We start from the raw sequence: 15,283 nt of genomic DNA on the forward strand, positions 1-15,283 counted from the left end.
TTTGATGCAGCATCTTATCAGATGCCTTCTGGGAATCTATGTCCAGGACTTCACTAGTTCCCTTTATCCATGGTAAGTGTTACTTATTCAAATAACTCCAATAAATTGGTTAAACATGATTTCTCTCTCAAAAAACCATGTTAACTCTGCCTGTTTACTTTCATCTATCTAGGTGTCTGGCTATAATGTCTTTAATAATGGCTTCTAACACTTTCCCTGACAGATGTTAAGCTAACTGGTTTTTAGCTTTCTGCTTTCTGTCTCCCTCCCATTGTGAATAAAGGAGTTACAGATGCTATTTTGATTCAACTACCCCAATACGAACCTGGATAAAATCATAGTAGTAGGTATAGAATACAGAGAGTTCATAAAATGCTTTCAAAATAACTTTTTGAGCTAGTATATAGCTTGTCCGAAAAGGCACAGTTAGAGACTTTGTTTGAGGGAATTAAACCTGGCTATGGAGGAGAGAGATGGAAATGGGGTATGAGTGGGAGAGCATTTTTGTCACATTGATCATAACTACATTAAATCCAATGGGATTATGCAAAAGACCAAAGATAGACCAGGGGTAAAAATTCTAAATTGGGGAAAGGCCAATTTACTAAGTTAGGATGTGATTTGATAAAAATATATGAGAAACTGTTTTCCTTGAAGGTAAATCCATGACTGAGTAATGGGAGGTATTTCCAGAGTAGGTAGGGATCAGAACAAAGATGTGCCTTGCTCTTCTCTGCTGAGGCACAAGATAAAGAGTGGGACTCCTAAATTAAGACAACCCTGGTTACCAAAGAGCATGCACAGTAGGATAAGGCAAAATAAAGGGAAGTTTATGCCAGATACTAAGAGCTCAATACAGCAGAAAGCATAGAGGAGTATAGAAAGTGCAGGGTAAATTTAAGAACGATATTAAGAAAGCAAAGATAGTGCATGTTTATTCATTAAAATATGCACAATACAGTAATACATTAACTGGACCAAATCTATTTGGTTTGAATACTACTGGATGACATCACATTTAAAATTAAAACATACTTTTGAAAATATGTCGACTTTAATTCTTCTTTTTGTTCTCTCTTAATCACAAGTTGAGTTGTCATGATTCATTTTATGGTTTTGAAGGGCGGCACTGCTGCCTCACGGCGCCAAGGACCCAGGTTCGATCCCGGTCCAAGGTCACTGTCCATGGAGAGTTTGCACAATCTCCCTGTGTCTTCGTGGGTCTCACCCCCACAACCCAGAGATGTGCAGGGTAGGTGGATTGGCCATGCTAAATTGCCCCTTAATTGGATAAATTAAAACTTTTATTATGGTTTTGATTGACCTCACAGCAGCTCACAATATAATTTATATTGGATAATATAAATTATCCAACATCCGAGGCAACAGTGGAATGATTTCATTGTAACTTAAAGTGTTTCACCAGATGTAAACATTACAAGGTTGCTGCTACCTTAAGAAGAAAGTTCCTCTGACTGTGCCTACCATCTTCTAGAACTGTATATAGAGACTTGTGCCGGAAGGATTTCCCATGAATCTAAATGTTAAGAGTTTCCAAATAGTGTTGGGCATCCAAACAATGATCTGTTGCCAGGTCCATATTATGTAATCTTTATATTGGCCAGTATAAAAGACAATACAGCACAAAGCTTGCACTCCCTAAGCTGGAACAAAAAGTGTGAAGAAAGAACTTTGATGTACAAAACTAACTCCCTATATTTTTTATTTTCCTTTCTTTTAGGAAGTACCTGCCCTCTCTTAAGAAATGCAAACATAATTTTCTGCTTTTCCAACATTGCTTATTGGGCCGTGGCTTCTATTAAGCCTCCATCTATCTGGGAGGATCTAGAATAATGGCCAGGAAACATACAATTGTGGGCTGATTATGACACTGCATCTGCTTTTCCCTTGACTCAGTTCATCCTTAGAATTGAATAGCTGCACAACAGTTACACGGCAGATCGTAGGTGCAAACTTGCACCTTATTACTTTATGCCTAGAATGTGTCTGTACTGTGCAAACTTTCTAGTTTGACGGTATTTCAACTCAAAGAATCCTTTAGTTTGTCTGCACTGGAAAGAGCTAAAAGTATGATAGATGCATCCTTCTCTTGCATCCTTCTCCTTACACACACCTGCTAGCCATGGTGCTGTAGCAATGCAAATTTGATTCTCCCAGTTCCTGAGCTTGTACTGCAGAGAACTTACAACTTGGCAAGACCAAGGTGCATAATGCCCTCGGTTGTGAGTTGCTGATGACGCCGCGCTGGGATCCGATACTGAAGTACACTTGCAACATCCTGTCGATCAATTCTCCAGGGCCTGCAAGAAGTCTGAACTGACAATCAACTTCAGGAGACCAAAATTATGGACCACCTTCCATCAGCATTGACAACCTCACTCTTAAGGTCACTGACTGCTTTACATACCTTGTATCAAAAATAACCTTGATACCAAAATCTGTGTCAGGACTGCCAAGGCCATAGCTGTCATGCCAAAGTTAAAGTTGAGAAGTTGCCTCAGACAAATATTGGGCATTGTGTGACAGGACAGAATGCTGAATATACAAGTACACCAGTGTGCTGAATGCTCAGCATGTTTGCCTTCTTGAGTCAGTAGTGACTCTGTTGGCTGGGTTATGTGAGCCGAATGGATGACAGCAACATCCCCAAACACATGTTCTTGATGAGCTTGCTATCAGCATGAGGTCAACAGGTCACCCATGTCTGATATAAGGCTGCCTGCAAGTGAGACTTCAAGTTGACCAGGATCATAGTCGATGTATAGGAAGTCCTCACTGCTCATCAGACTGCCCAGGGACAAGGAGTCAGGAAGGGTATGGTAAAAGCAGGTCAAAGGGAATGATCAGATGACAGAAAAGAAAGCCTGCCATAAGGAAAACACATTAATCAACCTCGGGCCAATGGTATTCATCTGTTCCAGCTGCAGAAGGATCTTCCTCTATAGCCACAATAGATAATGTTCAACACAGAAAGGACATACACCCTAGGTGCAGTCTATCATCTCCCGAAACAGATGGATACAAGAATAATCACAACTGAGAAATGCCTATGTTCCAACCAACTTTGCTTTCAAATTATTATATATTTTGCTTTTACAATAAGAATAAAATATAACAAGATCAGAACTTGTGGCTTTAAACAATGGATGTATTAAGTCCTGTCAAATTATCCCCCGCATTCTGACTCTACATCACCTTAACACTGCACTTTGTTTTGACTCCCATGTGAAACACACAGATCAACCATAACTAATAACATGTTTACAACTGCAATTAATGCAACTCAAAAGGAGCTATGTGACTTTGTGGGCAATGATGATTTAGTTAATTGCACTGTACAATCTACCAATTACGTATTGGCAAAAAATATACACATTGAAATCTTCAACTGTTCCTGTAATAGGGTTAATATTTAGAAATAAGGCAAAATAAATATTATAATGAAGAGGACAACAGGATAGCTGGACTTCAATGAACAGCAGGACCAACAGTCCTATTCCTTCACCAATGAGATGTAAGGCTTTCGAAAGAAATTGAAAATTGAAAGAGCAGGAGGATAAATAAGAGTCAAATTAGGTTTGGAAAGAGAAATAAAGGCAGGGAAATGAAAATCAGGTGAAGAGAGAGTGTTTTACCTACAGCTTCCGCCTCCCTCTATGTGGGAAACAATCTCATTTACTACAAGTTTATTTAGTGATAGTCAATACTGCGTCGATTTCTGTTCATTATTTTCCCGAGGTGATTCACTGTGATCAGGAGTTGAACGTAAGAGAATTCAAAAAACATAAGCTTAGTTGTAGTTCTTCCACCATACAGTAGGTTGAATCTTGCTGGAAAAATAGTCGTGTACACCGCACATTAACATTAATCCGCAAATTGGTCAGTAAATTCAGGGGATACGTTTAAGTTGCAAACCTCCAGAACTTGCTGAATGATTCATGCTGTTCGCTTCACACAAATGGTATTTCACCCTTAGCCTTCCCGTTATCATAGATCATAGAATTTACAGTGCAGAAGGAGGCCATTCGGCCCATCGAGTCTGCACCGGCTCTTGGAAAGAGCACCCTACCCAAGGTCAACACCTCCACCCTATCCCCATAACCCCACCCAACACTAAGGGCAATTTTGGACACTAAGGGCAATTTATCATGGCCAATCCACCTAACCTGCACATCTTTGGACTGTGGGAGGAAACGGGAGCACCCGGAGGAAACCCACACACACACGGGGAGGATGTGCAGACTCCGCACAGACAGTGACCCAAGCCGGAATCGAACCTGGGACCCTGGAGCTGTGAAGCGATTGTGCTATCCACAATGCTACCGTTATGGTTGAGAACACACTGGATTTGCACATTAGTTACCCATTAAACTTGCTGCAGAAAGCCAGGGCCATTAAGTGATTAAGAGCATGTGTACCCATTTAACAAATCAGCAATTGCTACTGCAATTCAGATCAAACTCTCTGGTCCAGAAAGGGAACAATTTAAACTGCTTAACTCATCCCTGCATGTGGGATTTAGTTATTACAGATTTTTTAAATGCCAAACGTTTCCTATCTATTTTTTTTCCTCAATGCTTAAATCTCATTGGTTTAGGAGTGCCTATTTATCCTGCTGATCAGTGAGGTCCGAGATATCCCATTGCCATTACCAATTTGCATTTCTAGCAAGTTACTGTGCAAAAATACTGTAAAGGTCAAATAGCAAACACTGAAACATATTTGCTCCAGCAAGATTTGGCTGTGTATTTGTATATGATACAAATATGAAACATTACATTATTGCAGTGTTTCATGGTAATTATATAGAAAAATGACAAATACCTTTTAAAACATATGGTGACTGAGCAACATGCTCGTCTTGGAATTTAACTTCAATTGTCAGGCCTCTGTAGCTTGAATACATTCGGTATCTGACAAGGAACGATCCATCCTTCCGGTCCAATACTTGTACCCAAATCCTAGTGAATTGCTCGCCGGGGGAATAAATGTTCACTGTAAACAGATTTTCACCTGGTGAAGAAGTAAAGCTGTTGGGGAAGAAGAATCACTATATGCAAGTAACAATGCAAATGTATATAATAAATGCATAGTGAGCAACACATTACAGAGGATCCAATACAGTACAGGTTTTCGATAGCCACATAGACAAATATAAAGTAAAAAAAACACCATTTCAATTTCTTGATCTTAAAATGATTGGTATTTTTAAAAAAAAAATCAAAAACTGCAAAATGAGAGTAATGTCTGTAATCATGCCCAGTGTATTTTTCCCATTTGAAGTTTGCTGCATGCAGCAGCATTTTCAGTTTTTATAAAAGTATGGGCGAAATAACAGACACTAATAGCAATCTGTTAATGTGTAGCAATGCCTATACTATAAGGATTAATAATTACTTTCACATTGTTACAAAGTTTATTGATACTCTCTACTGTAGTATTAGAAAAAATAATTATATTAGTAATGCAAGAATATATGAGCATATATACCTATTACTAAAAATACATGGACAAATCATTATATTTTTGTAACAACACTAAGTAGTTAACAAATTCTCTATTTTCAAATCACAAGAAAACAATGAGGCACTCATGCCCCAATAACAAAAAACTGCACAAATCCAGTTAGATTTTCGATTAACTGTTACAGAAATAATCTGGTGTCAGTCTTGTCTCAGTGATACCATCCTCATCTTCCAGGATTCAAGCATATAATCTTGGTTAATACTCCAGTTCTGGGGGTACTGCATTGTTGGAATGTGCTGCCATTTGACCAAGATATCAAGTCAAAATCCAGTCGGTCCTTTCAGTTGGACATAAAAGGTCCTATTCCACCAGTGGAATAACAAGGGAGCTCTGCTGGTACTTTGGCCAGTATTCACCTCTCACCAAACACCAGTAAAACAGTTTAATTGGAAATGTATCTGCTTCTGTTCGTGGAACGTTGCTGTTCATACATTGACTGCTGCATTTTTCTGTTGCCTTTCCATTTTTTGACCAAAGTGCATGACTTCACACTTATCCACGTTAAACTCCACCTGCCACATTTTGGCCCACTCTCCTAACCTATCTATATCCATTTGTGAGGTTCTTATTTCCTCATTGGAACTTACTGTCCAACCTATTTTTGTGTCATCTGCGAATTTGGCTATCGAACCTTCTATCCATGTATCCAAGTTGTGAATATAGATTGCAAATAGCTGAGTTCCAAGGACCGAACCCTGTGGCACCCCACTGGTTACATTTTGCCATTCAGAAAAAGACCCATTTATCCCGACTCTGTCTCCTGTCCGTCAGCCAGTCTTCTATCCAAGCTAATAAGTTACACCTAATCCTATGTGAATTAACCTTCTGTGTGGCACTTATCAAACATCTTCCAGAAGTCCAGATATACTACATCTACAGGATCCCCATTATTCACTTTGCTTGTTATATCTTCAAAGAACTCTAGCAAATTAGTCAAATATGATTTGCCCTTCATAAAATCAGGCTGACTCTGAAGGATAGCGCTTTGGCTTTCCAAATGTCCTGATATTATGTCCTTGAAAATTGATTCTAACAATTTTCCAACAACAGATGTTAAACTAACTGGTATGTAATTTCCCACATTCTTCCTCCCTCCCTTTTTGAATAAGGGCGTTACGTTAGCATTTTTACAATCCCTGGAACCATTTTGGATGCTATATAAATATAAACATTTTCTTTACTTGAGAAAACTACTGGAGGATTGAGACTGAATCCTAGCATGAGTCGCCAGCTTTAAAAAAGAAGAAATTGGGGGAGGGTGAAGGGAGAGAACTACAGATAACATGGTGACAAATATATGGATGGTGCTCAGACATTCAAAGACAATTTTGTATTCCATTTCTATTCTTTACTTTTATTATTGTCCTTGCCTTGCAAATAAACTCTTTTTTTGTTTCTGCAGTGGCTTCTCACTATAATTGGACCACTCATTCTCCTCCAGGAACACGTTTAGAAATGCGAGAATTTGGTTGAGTTCATTTCAATAAAACCCTGGATTTATTTTTAAGGCTGAAATTTATTTAACTTTTTCAAAGATTTGTCCTTTGCTCTTCTTGGGTTCTAAAAATTTAACTGAGGGAATGGACAGTTTAAGATGCACAAATATGCACTCATACTTCAGGTATTTCCCTCTCAACCAGTGATGAACTCCCTGTTTCTGCTTGGTACCATCTCACAAACTCAGCACAGAGGAGGTTGAGGAACAAACCTGCACCCTTCCATTCATAGGTTGTCCAACTTGCTAACTCAAATCTTCACTAAATCATACAGGATCCTGTTGGTGTAATGAACTTTTAACAGTTTTGGTAAAATCCAGAAGATTTTAAGGGATTGTGGCAAACTGCAAATCCACTGACTAATCTGAATCAAACACTAAAATATATGAAGGGAATTTTGGATCTGGAGATCCCAACTATGTTGATGTCTAGTCACCAAAAGAAGATGAGCATTGTTTCAAACCTTTGATACAGGGAGTGGTAGATTTAAATCCCAGATTATTAAAGCATATATTGGAAGAATACACTCAAATAATCAATCTTTATTCGGAGGGGTGTTAATACAGTATAAACCACGATTGCAAGTCACACTGCAGTATTGTTTGGCCAATTGTTATTTTTATAAATTTAAAGTATCCAATTTTTTTTCCAATTAAGGGACAATTTAGCATGCCAAATTCACATACCCTTCACATCTTTTTGGGTTGTGGGGGTGAGACCTACCCAGACAAACTCCACACAGACAGTGACCCGGGGCCAGGATCGAACCCGGGTATTTGGTGCCGTAAGGCAGCAGTGCGAACCACTTTGTCACCCCTTTGTTTGGCTAATTGTGTATGGTTTGCTGATTTAAGGCATCATTCTAAACACGATTAATGTATTGAAGCACTGATTTGTCTGATTGCAAAGTCAAAATATTGGGTTTGACTTCTAAACATATTGGTGATTGTGAAAACAATCACCTAACTGACTTCTTTATAGATACAAATCCTGAATAAGAAACCCTCGTTTCCCATATCAAAAAGTATTCTAATGTTTGACTTTCATTAAATGGTAAAATACTAGATTTTACGTGCACAGATTAGGGATTTTGGGGGGGGGGGGGGGGATCAAGAGAGAAAGAGATTATGTACATCGAATGTATGTAAAAACCCCATAACCACAAGGTTTTGATTTTTCATCATTTTAAATTTCCAACGGGTAAAATGGGCAGGTAAAGCACTTATTTTGCCAAAAAAAAACAAGTTTCCTTGAATGTTCTTTGCGGTTTGCCAATGCTCATCCTAAATTATACATTGCTTTACAAGTAAAAATGTAAAGCATGCTCTACTTACTTGACATTGTCTTCTGCTACTGCCTGAATATAGAAATATCGAGCTGGAAGAACTATGTTTGCATCCAGTCCAGGCCCCCAAACTAAACTTCTCATCTGACTTACTGTAGGTGTACTTTCAACTGCACAGTTCGTTGTTGCAATTAAAAGGAAAGTACAAAGCAACCATTTTTCTGGCATAGTTAAAAAAAAGCTAATTTATATGATGTAAGCAACCGATTGAAAAAAATAATTCTACGATTTTTGACTTAACTTCAGGGTTTGAGACTAAAATCGGTGATCCGTTTGACTAAATTAATATTTGTTCATTTTGTCCTGATTGAAACGCTTTAAACTACGCTATATGTTGATAATGCGACTCTAACTTTCAACAGTATCATATTGATGCATGACTTCTGAAAATATCTACCTCAGTTCAAACTCCGAAGGACAACCAAACTGCCCCTCCCCCAGCTCCACCGTCTTCACGGTAAGGAGCAGCTCAGCTCAGTGACGCACTAACCCTGCGTCCATCAGCAGCCGCTCAATGACGCGCTAACCCTGCGTCCATTAGCAAGGAGCCGCGGCGCGTGCGCGAGGGCCCGCGGCCTGCTGGGAAATGTAGTTTTTTCTTGATTGGCGGAGGGGCGACAGGTGAAGGCTGCCCGGGGAAATTGAGCCCAAATTCAAAAGATGTTGGTCTCAGCACACCTAATGTCACAGCGGAAACTTTAATGCACGAAAGGGTGGTTAAGCGAAGCTCATTGTTGCCGAGAGAGCCGGCGATCAGCCCGGTCTCCGGGACTGTTTGTGAACGAGCGGCCGCCGTGTCCGTCAGAGGAGCGACTCCACCCCTTGGACACGGCAAACATGGAGCGGAGTAACGGCAGGTGCTGAACACCCGTTAGGGATGTGTACAAAGAAATTAATCCGGTGGTACGGTGTATGTCCCTAAAGATTGTGTTCAGGACCATTGCTCTCACCGTAAACAATGTGCGGAGTGTTTTATTCCCTGATCCTGAGATTAGTTGCAGTGGTCGAGTGGGAGAGTTGGCTGTGAGAGGAAGGAGCTGCTGGAATGGAGCCGAAACAAGCCCCTGTGACAGGTAACCTTCAGTCTGGAGGCACTTCACAGCCCCCCAGAGCCTGCGCCAGCACTGACCTTACACCCTTCATTTTGTCCCAGGAGGGGAGGGGAGGGGAGTGGGGTTTAATGGTAGTCCGGCTGAGGAGGTGCAAGTGACGGAGTGAAGGCAACCATAACAAATTGTTTTATATGGCGTCTTTAACCTGTTAAATAAGATCCCGCAACGCTTCACCGGAGTATTATCATTCAGCATTTCACACCGAGATCTTAGCTAGGTGAGCAAAATCTTGGTCGAAATAGTAGGTTTTAATGGATGCGGTAAATGATCAAAGGTACCGAGAAAGACAGAAGTTTAGGGAAAGAGTTCTAGAATTTAAAACCTCGACATCTGAACGCTTAGTCTCAGAGGTTTAAAGTATGGAAACAAACCCTTCGGCCCAATTTGTCCATGCCGCCCAGTTTTTTACACTAAGCTAGTCCCAATTGCCTGCATTTGACCCATGTATCGTCATACCCATCTTACCCACATAACCCACCTAACTGTCTAAATGCTTTTTAAAAGACAAAATTGTACCTCCCTCTGCTACTGCCCCTGGCAGCTCATTCCAGACACTCACCACCCTCTGTGTGAAAACATTTCTCCTCTGGACCCTTTTGTATCTTTATCCACTCACCTTAAACCTATGCTTGTTCGCCAATGATTAAGCACTGAAAATTGAAGTTGCATAACCACCAGAATTGGGAGAACGTACATGTTTGGGTTTGCAATTCAGTTGTTGTAGGTGTACAATGAATATATACTGAGCAATATAATATTTTGCTTGTTCTCATTGCAGTTTAAATTAATCCCTATCCATTCTAATTTATTTTAGACTCTATTGTTGTCGAAGCATCCGAATACGATGAGGAGAAATGCATGAATTGTTAAAACAACCGCGTAGTTGAATACCATTACTTAAGGAAGGCCACTTCAGTCTACCAAAGACCAGATTCCTAAAAGCAACATTCAATGCCCAACTCTGTAGAAAACCAACCACCAAAGCCTACTGGAAACATAAAGAGTATCAATGTTATTGATGACCTTGCTGCTGGTGACTCACCAGGAACTTCTGTTTCAAATCTGTTCTCCTGTTATGGTACGCCGTCATTCACCCTAAGTTCCAGTTCAACAGGACGTGGTCCATGGATGTTCCCTGTGGTCCGGGCTCGGGAAGTATTTTACAATGTCTGTTCAGATTATGGTTTACTAAACAAGGCCACCATAATTGCTAGTACACCATGTCCTTCCAGTGACCCTACACCAGTACAAGATGGAACTTCAGTGGATTGTCCAGCACATAATTCCAGTTATGTTGACATTCAAGTTGATCCTCCAGATGTAACCCATAGAGGTAATGCAGAAATGAGTACTATGCCTGTCAACCATGAGAAACAGCTGCTTGCCTGGGAGATAGATACATCAGATTTTAATATTGTAACATCTAAATTGAAAAGTAGAACAGGTGAGAAAATCCCACAAACAGTAAATAACTTATTAGATCAGTCCTTAACCAAAGATGAAATGCTGCAATGTAGCCATTTCTGAGTTGGAAAGATTATTTTTGAAAGTCTTTCTCATGAACTGAAGAATATTTGGCTTTTCACTTCCAATGCAGTATTCTTTTTAATGTTATTGTTGATATAGTTCCTTGATACTTCATATATAATTTTCATACAGGAAACGTTTGTTTTCACCACCCCTACTTTTGACACCAGTTATGAGGAGGATTTGTGTTTCTGACTGTCCCTCTTGTTTAACTTTCTGGGTTGCTGTAGTGTAAAGGAGACACGTTCTGCTCCTCCACCTTTATTTCTTTGATCCAACTTCACACACATAACTCCACCAAAAAATAGTGCCACCTATACCTCTTTATATATCAGTGACTTCAATTGGATAATTAACATAAAATTAGTATTTAATTGGAAGGTCTGTTAACCCATTCCTAACACATCTGACCAAAATAGTTAACTTTGTTAATTTAGCTTGAAAAGAGAGCTGAGGAAAACATTTCATACTTGACACTGCCTTTGACCTTTCAATACATTTTGGCCAAATCAATGCATCTCTTGTCCAGTATTTTTATACATTTGAAAATCGATTTACTGGATGGTAAATTGATTGGTTTCCATTCCACTAAGTTTCATTTCTAAGTAGCAGATGTGAAACTGTTAACTTTAATTGCGAATGTATTTCAATTATTATTGCTTTTCTCAATCCACTTTGTACAGATTTATTCAAGTCCAGTTAGTGTCATAAGCATCTCTGTGAGATGGGCAGCACGGTAGCACAAGTGGCTTCACAGCGCCAGGGTCCCAGGTCCGATTGCCTGCTGGATCACTGTCTGTGTGGAATCTGCACATTCTCCCCGTGTCTGCGTGGGTTTCTTTCGGGTGCTCCGGTTTCCTACCACAGTCCAAAGATGTGCAGGTTAGGTGGATTGGCCATGATAAATTGCCCTTAGTGACCAAAAAGGTTAGGAGGGGTTATTGGGTTACGGGGATAGGCTGGAAGTGAGGGCTTAAGTGGGTTGGTGCAGACTCGATGGGTCGAATGGTCTCATTCTGCACTGTATGTTCTATGTCATAAATTACAAACCAACAAAATTGCTTTTTTCCTATTTGTAAAATCACCTCCCACCATGATCTTATTTTCATTTAAGTAATTGAATTGTTATTGTGGGGGTACAAAGGGTATGCAAGTCCTTGGATTATGGGACTTCCGGTTGCGGCTATGACTAGCTAAGCCGCACATTTGGAAGCTCCTGCAACAAAGGTGTTTTTGGGCCAATTGGAGGGCCCCAACGGCGCTGAAAAAACGAATCCCGGTGGGGGAAGGTCCCCTGAGGAGAACTAGACCGATTTTATGGTCGGTACCCGGAGTGGAGCGGCAAGAAAAACGGCAGCAGCTCCCCAAAAAAAGCGGGGGAAGAAAATCAAAATGGCGGCCGGCGGTGCACCGGAGGAGTGGAAGAAATGGGCGGAGGAGCAGCAGGCCGCTCTCCTCCGTTTTTTCACGGAGATGAAAGTGGAACTCTTAGAGTCCATGAACGCGACGGCCACCAGGTTGGTGGGAGCCCAGGCGATCCAAGAGGCGTCGATTAAAGATCTGCAGCAGGAGATGGCCGCGAGGGAGGAGGAGGCCACAGTCATCGGGGCAAAGGTGGAGGTGCACGAGGCACTCCACATGAAGTGGCAGAGCCGCTTCGAGGAGCTGGACACTCGGATGAGGAGGAAAAATTTGAGGATCCTGGGCCTGGAAGAAGGCCTGGAGGGGTCGGATCTCCCGGGATATGTGGCGGAGATGTTGAGCTCCCTGATGGGGGAAGGGGCCGGTCCGGCGCCCCTGGAATTGGAAGAGGCATACCGGGTCATGGCCAGGAGGCCTAGGGCAAACGAGCCCCCGAGGGCGGTGCTGGTGCGGTTCCAGCGGCTAAGTGATCGAGAGAAAGTCCTGAGGTGGGCTAAAAGGGAGAAAAGCAGCAAGTGGCAGAACTCGACGGTAAGGGTGTACCAGGACTGGAGTGCGGAGGTGGCAAAGCGGCGGGCCCGGTACAACCGGACAAAGGCGGTGCTACACGCGAAAAAGATCAAATTTGGAATGTTGCAACCGGCGCGCTTGTGGGTCACCTACAAGGACCAACATCATTATTTCGAGTCCCCAGAGGAGGCCTGGACCTTTGTACAAGAGGAAAAGTTGGACACGAACTAAAACCTGGGAGCACCGGCGGTCGTAGCCGCCGGGGGACTCTTGATTGTGCAAGTGGCCCTTTTCTTTTTCAGGCCAGGTCGGAACTGGGTAACAGTTTCGTGGAGTGTTTGGGGTGTTTTTTCTCGAACGGTTGACTTTTCTGAATATTTTGAAGGTTTCGAGTTGTTGGGTGTTTCTGTATATTTGTACTGTTGAAATCTCTATTGTGGGTCGTTGGCTTCTTATGGGGTGTTTTTTCCCGTTTCCAATTTCCCTTAGTTATTTACCCCTCTTACCCTTTTTCTTTGGGTGCTTGGGGGGGTTTTTTGTTCTTTTTTTTCTTTTCGGGTTATGGTTATCTGCGGTTATTTATACTGTTTGATGGAGGGTGATGGTTGGGCACACTGTTAGTTGATAGTTAGTTAATTATTTTGTTATTTAAGTATGTAGTTAAGTATTTATGTATTTAGTTGCCATTGGGTATTTGTATTTATATCGTTAAGTTGGGGAGACGGGACGGGGGGGAGCGGGTTGATTATGCGGGTCTTTCTCGGGGGTTTTAAGGGGATCTTTCACGGGCGCAGATGGGGTGAACCGGGAGGAGTCGGAATGTGGCAGGAGCAGCCGGGTCAGCGGAGACCAGCTGACTCTCGGGAGTACGATGTGGGGTACATCGCGGCTAGGAGGGGTCCTAGCCAGGGGGGGGGGGGGGGGGGGAAGGGGGGGGGGACTGGGGGGGGACACCGGGTTGCTGCTAGAAAGACCAGGGACGAGAAGGGGAGAGCCGGGGGGGGTGGGGGGGGGGGGGGGGGGGCCATCGCTATGGGAAGCGGGTCAGAAAAGAAGGGATGACCCGGGGCGAGCAAGGGACAAGACATGGCTAATCGACAGGGAGTAGGGACGGGTCGCTCTGCGACCCGATTGATCACGTGGAACGTAAGGGGGCTGAATGGGCCGGTCAAAAGATCAAGGGTCTTCTCACACCTGAAGGGACTGAAGGCTGATGTAGCAATGCTGCAGGAGACTCATTTGAGGGTAGCAGATCAGGTCCGCCTGAGAAGGGGGTGGGTGGGACAGGTGTTCCACTCAGGCTTGGATATCAAGAACCGGGGGGTGGCGATTTTGGTGGGAAAGAGAGTGTCGTTTGTGGCGGCAGAGGTGGTGGCAGACAAGGAGGGCAGGTACGTGATGGTGAGGGGTAGGCTGCAGGGAGAGAGTGTGGTACTGGTAAATGTGTATGCCCCGAACTGGGACGACGCGGGTTTTATGAGGCGCCTGCTGGGCCTCATCCCGGGACTGGAGGCAGGGGGCCTGATCATGGGAGGGGACTTTAATACGGTGTTAGACCCTGGGCTGGATAGATCGAGTTCCAGGACGAATAGGAGGCCGGCAGCGGCAGAGGTGTTAAGGGGGTTCATGGAGCAGATGGGAGGGGTAGACCCATGGAGATTTGGTAGGCCTAGGGCGAGGGAGTATTCTTTTTTCTCCCACGTCCACAGAGTGTACTCTAGGATCGATTTTTTCGTATTGAACAGGGGGCTGATACCGAGAGTGCAGGACACGGAGTACTCGGCCATTGCGATATCGGACCATGCACCACATTGGGTGGACGTGGACATGGGGGAGGCGCGGGACCAACGCCCGTTGTGGCGCCTGGATGTAGGGCTGTTGGCGGACGAAGAGGTGTGCAGAAGGGTGAGAACGGGCATTGAGAACTATCTGGGTACGAATGACACAGGTGAGGTGCAGGTGGGGACGGTCTGGGAGGCCTTGAAAGCAGTGATTAGAGGAGAGCTGATCTCCATAAGGGCACACAGAGAGAGGAAGGAGAGGCAGGAAAGGGAGAGGCTGGTGGGGGAGCTCCTAGAAGTAGATAGGAAATATGCGGCGGCGCCAGAGGAGGGGCTATTAAGGGAGCGGCGTAGCTTGCAGGCCAGGTTCGACCTACTGACCACTAGGAAGGCGGAAATGCAGTGGAGAAGGGCGCAGGGTGCGGCGTATGAGTACGGGGAAAAGGCGAGCAGGATGCTGGCACACCAGCTTCGTAAGCGAGATGCAGCCAGAGAGATTGGGGGAGTGAGAGAGAGGGGTGGGGATGTAGTGCAGAAGGGGCA

The 15,283-nt window shown here is 43.2% G+C and overlaps 2 protein-coding genes across 8 annotated transcripts in view; one reads left to right on the top strand and one right to left on the bottom strand.

The window, feature by feature from the left end:
• The window catches only part of poglut2 (protein O-glucosyltransferase 2), a 78,241-nt gene extending 69,331 nt beyond the window's left edge, over positions 1 to 8,910 (bottom strand). For 4 of the 7 annotated variants that reach the window (XM_038817753.1, XM_038817752.1, XM_038817749.1 and 1 more), the window contains exons 1-2: positions 8,378 to 8,779; positions 4,846 to 5,051 (exon numbers count right to left, since the gene is read on the bottom strand). In XM_038817753.1, the coding sequence (XP_038673681.1) occupies positions 4,846 to 5,051; positions 8,378 to 8,556 (385 nt within the window). In that variant the 5' untranslated portion in view covers positions 8,557 to 8,779. The other 3 variants (XM_038817754.1, XM_038817755.1, XM_038817751.1) reach the window with 3 other exon arrangements.
• Positions 8,911 to 8,955: 45 nt separating this feature from the next.
• The window catches only part of ercc5 (excision repair cross-complementation group 5), a 178,571-nt gene continuing 172,243 nt past the window's right edge, over positions 8,956 to 15,283 (top strand). The window contains exons 1-2 of the mRNA XM_038817949.1: positions 8,956 to 9,461; positions 10,315 to 10,944. Coding sequence (XP_038673877.1) covers positions 10,452 to 10,944 — 493 coding nt within the window. The 5' untranslated portion in view covers positions 8,956 to 9,461; positions 10,315 to 10,451. The remainder of the gene's footprint in view (positions 9,462 to 10,314; positions 10,945 to 15,283) is intronic.

This window comes from Scyliorhinus canicula, chromosome 14 (genome assembly GCF_902713615.1).
Source record: "Scyliorhinus canicula chromosome 14, sScyCan1.1, whole genome shotgun sequence".
Taxonomy (NCBI): Eukaryota; Metazoa; Chordata; class Chondrichthyes; order Carcharhiniformes; family Scyliorhinidae; genus Scyliorhinus; species Scyliorhinus canicula.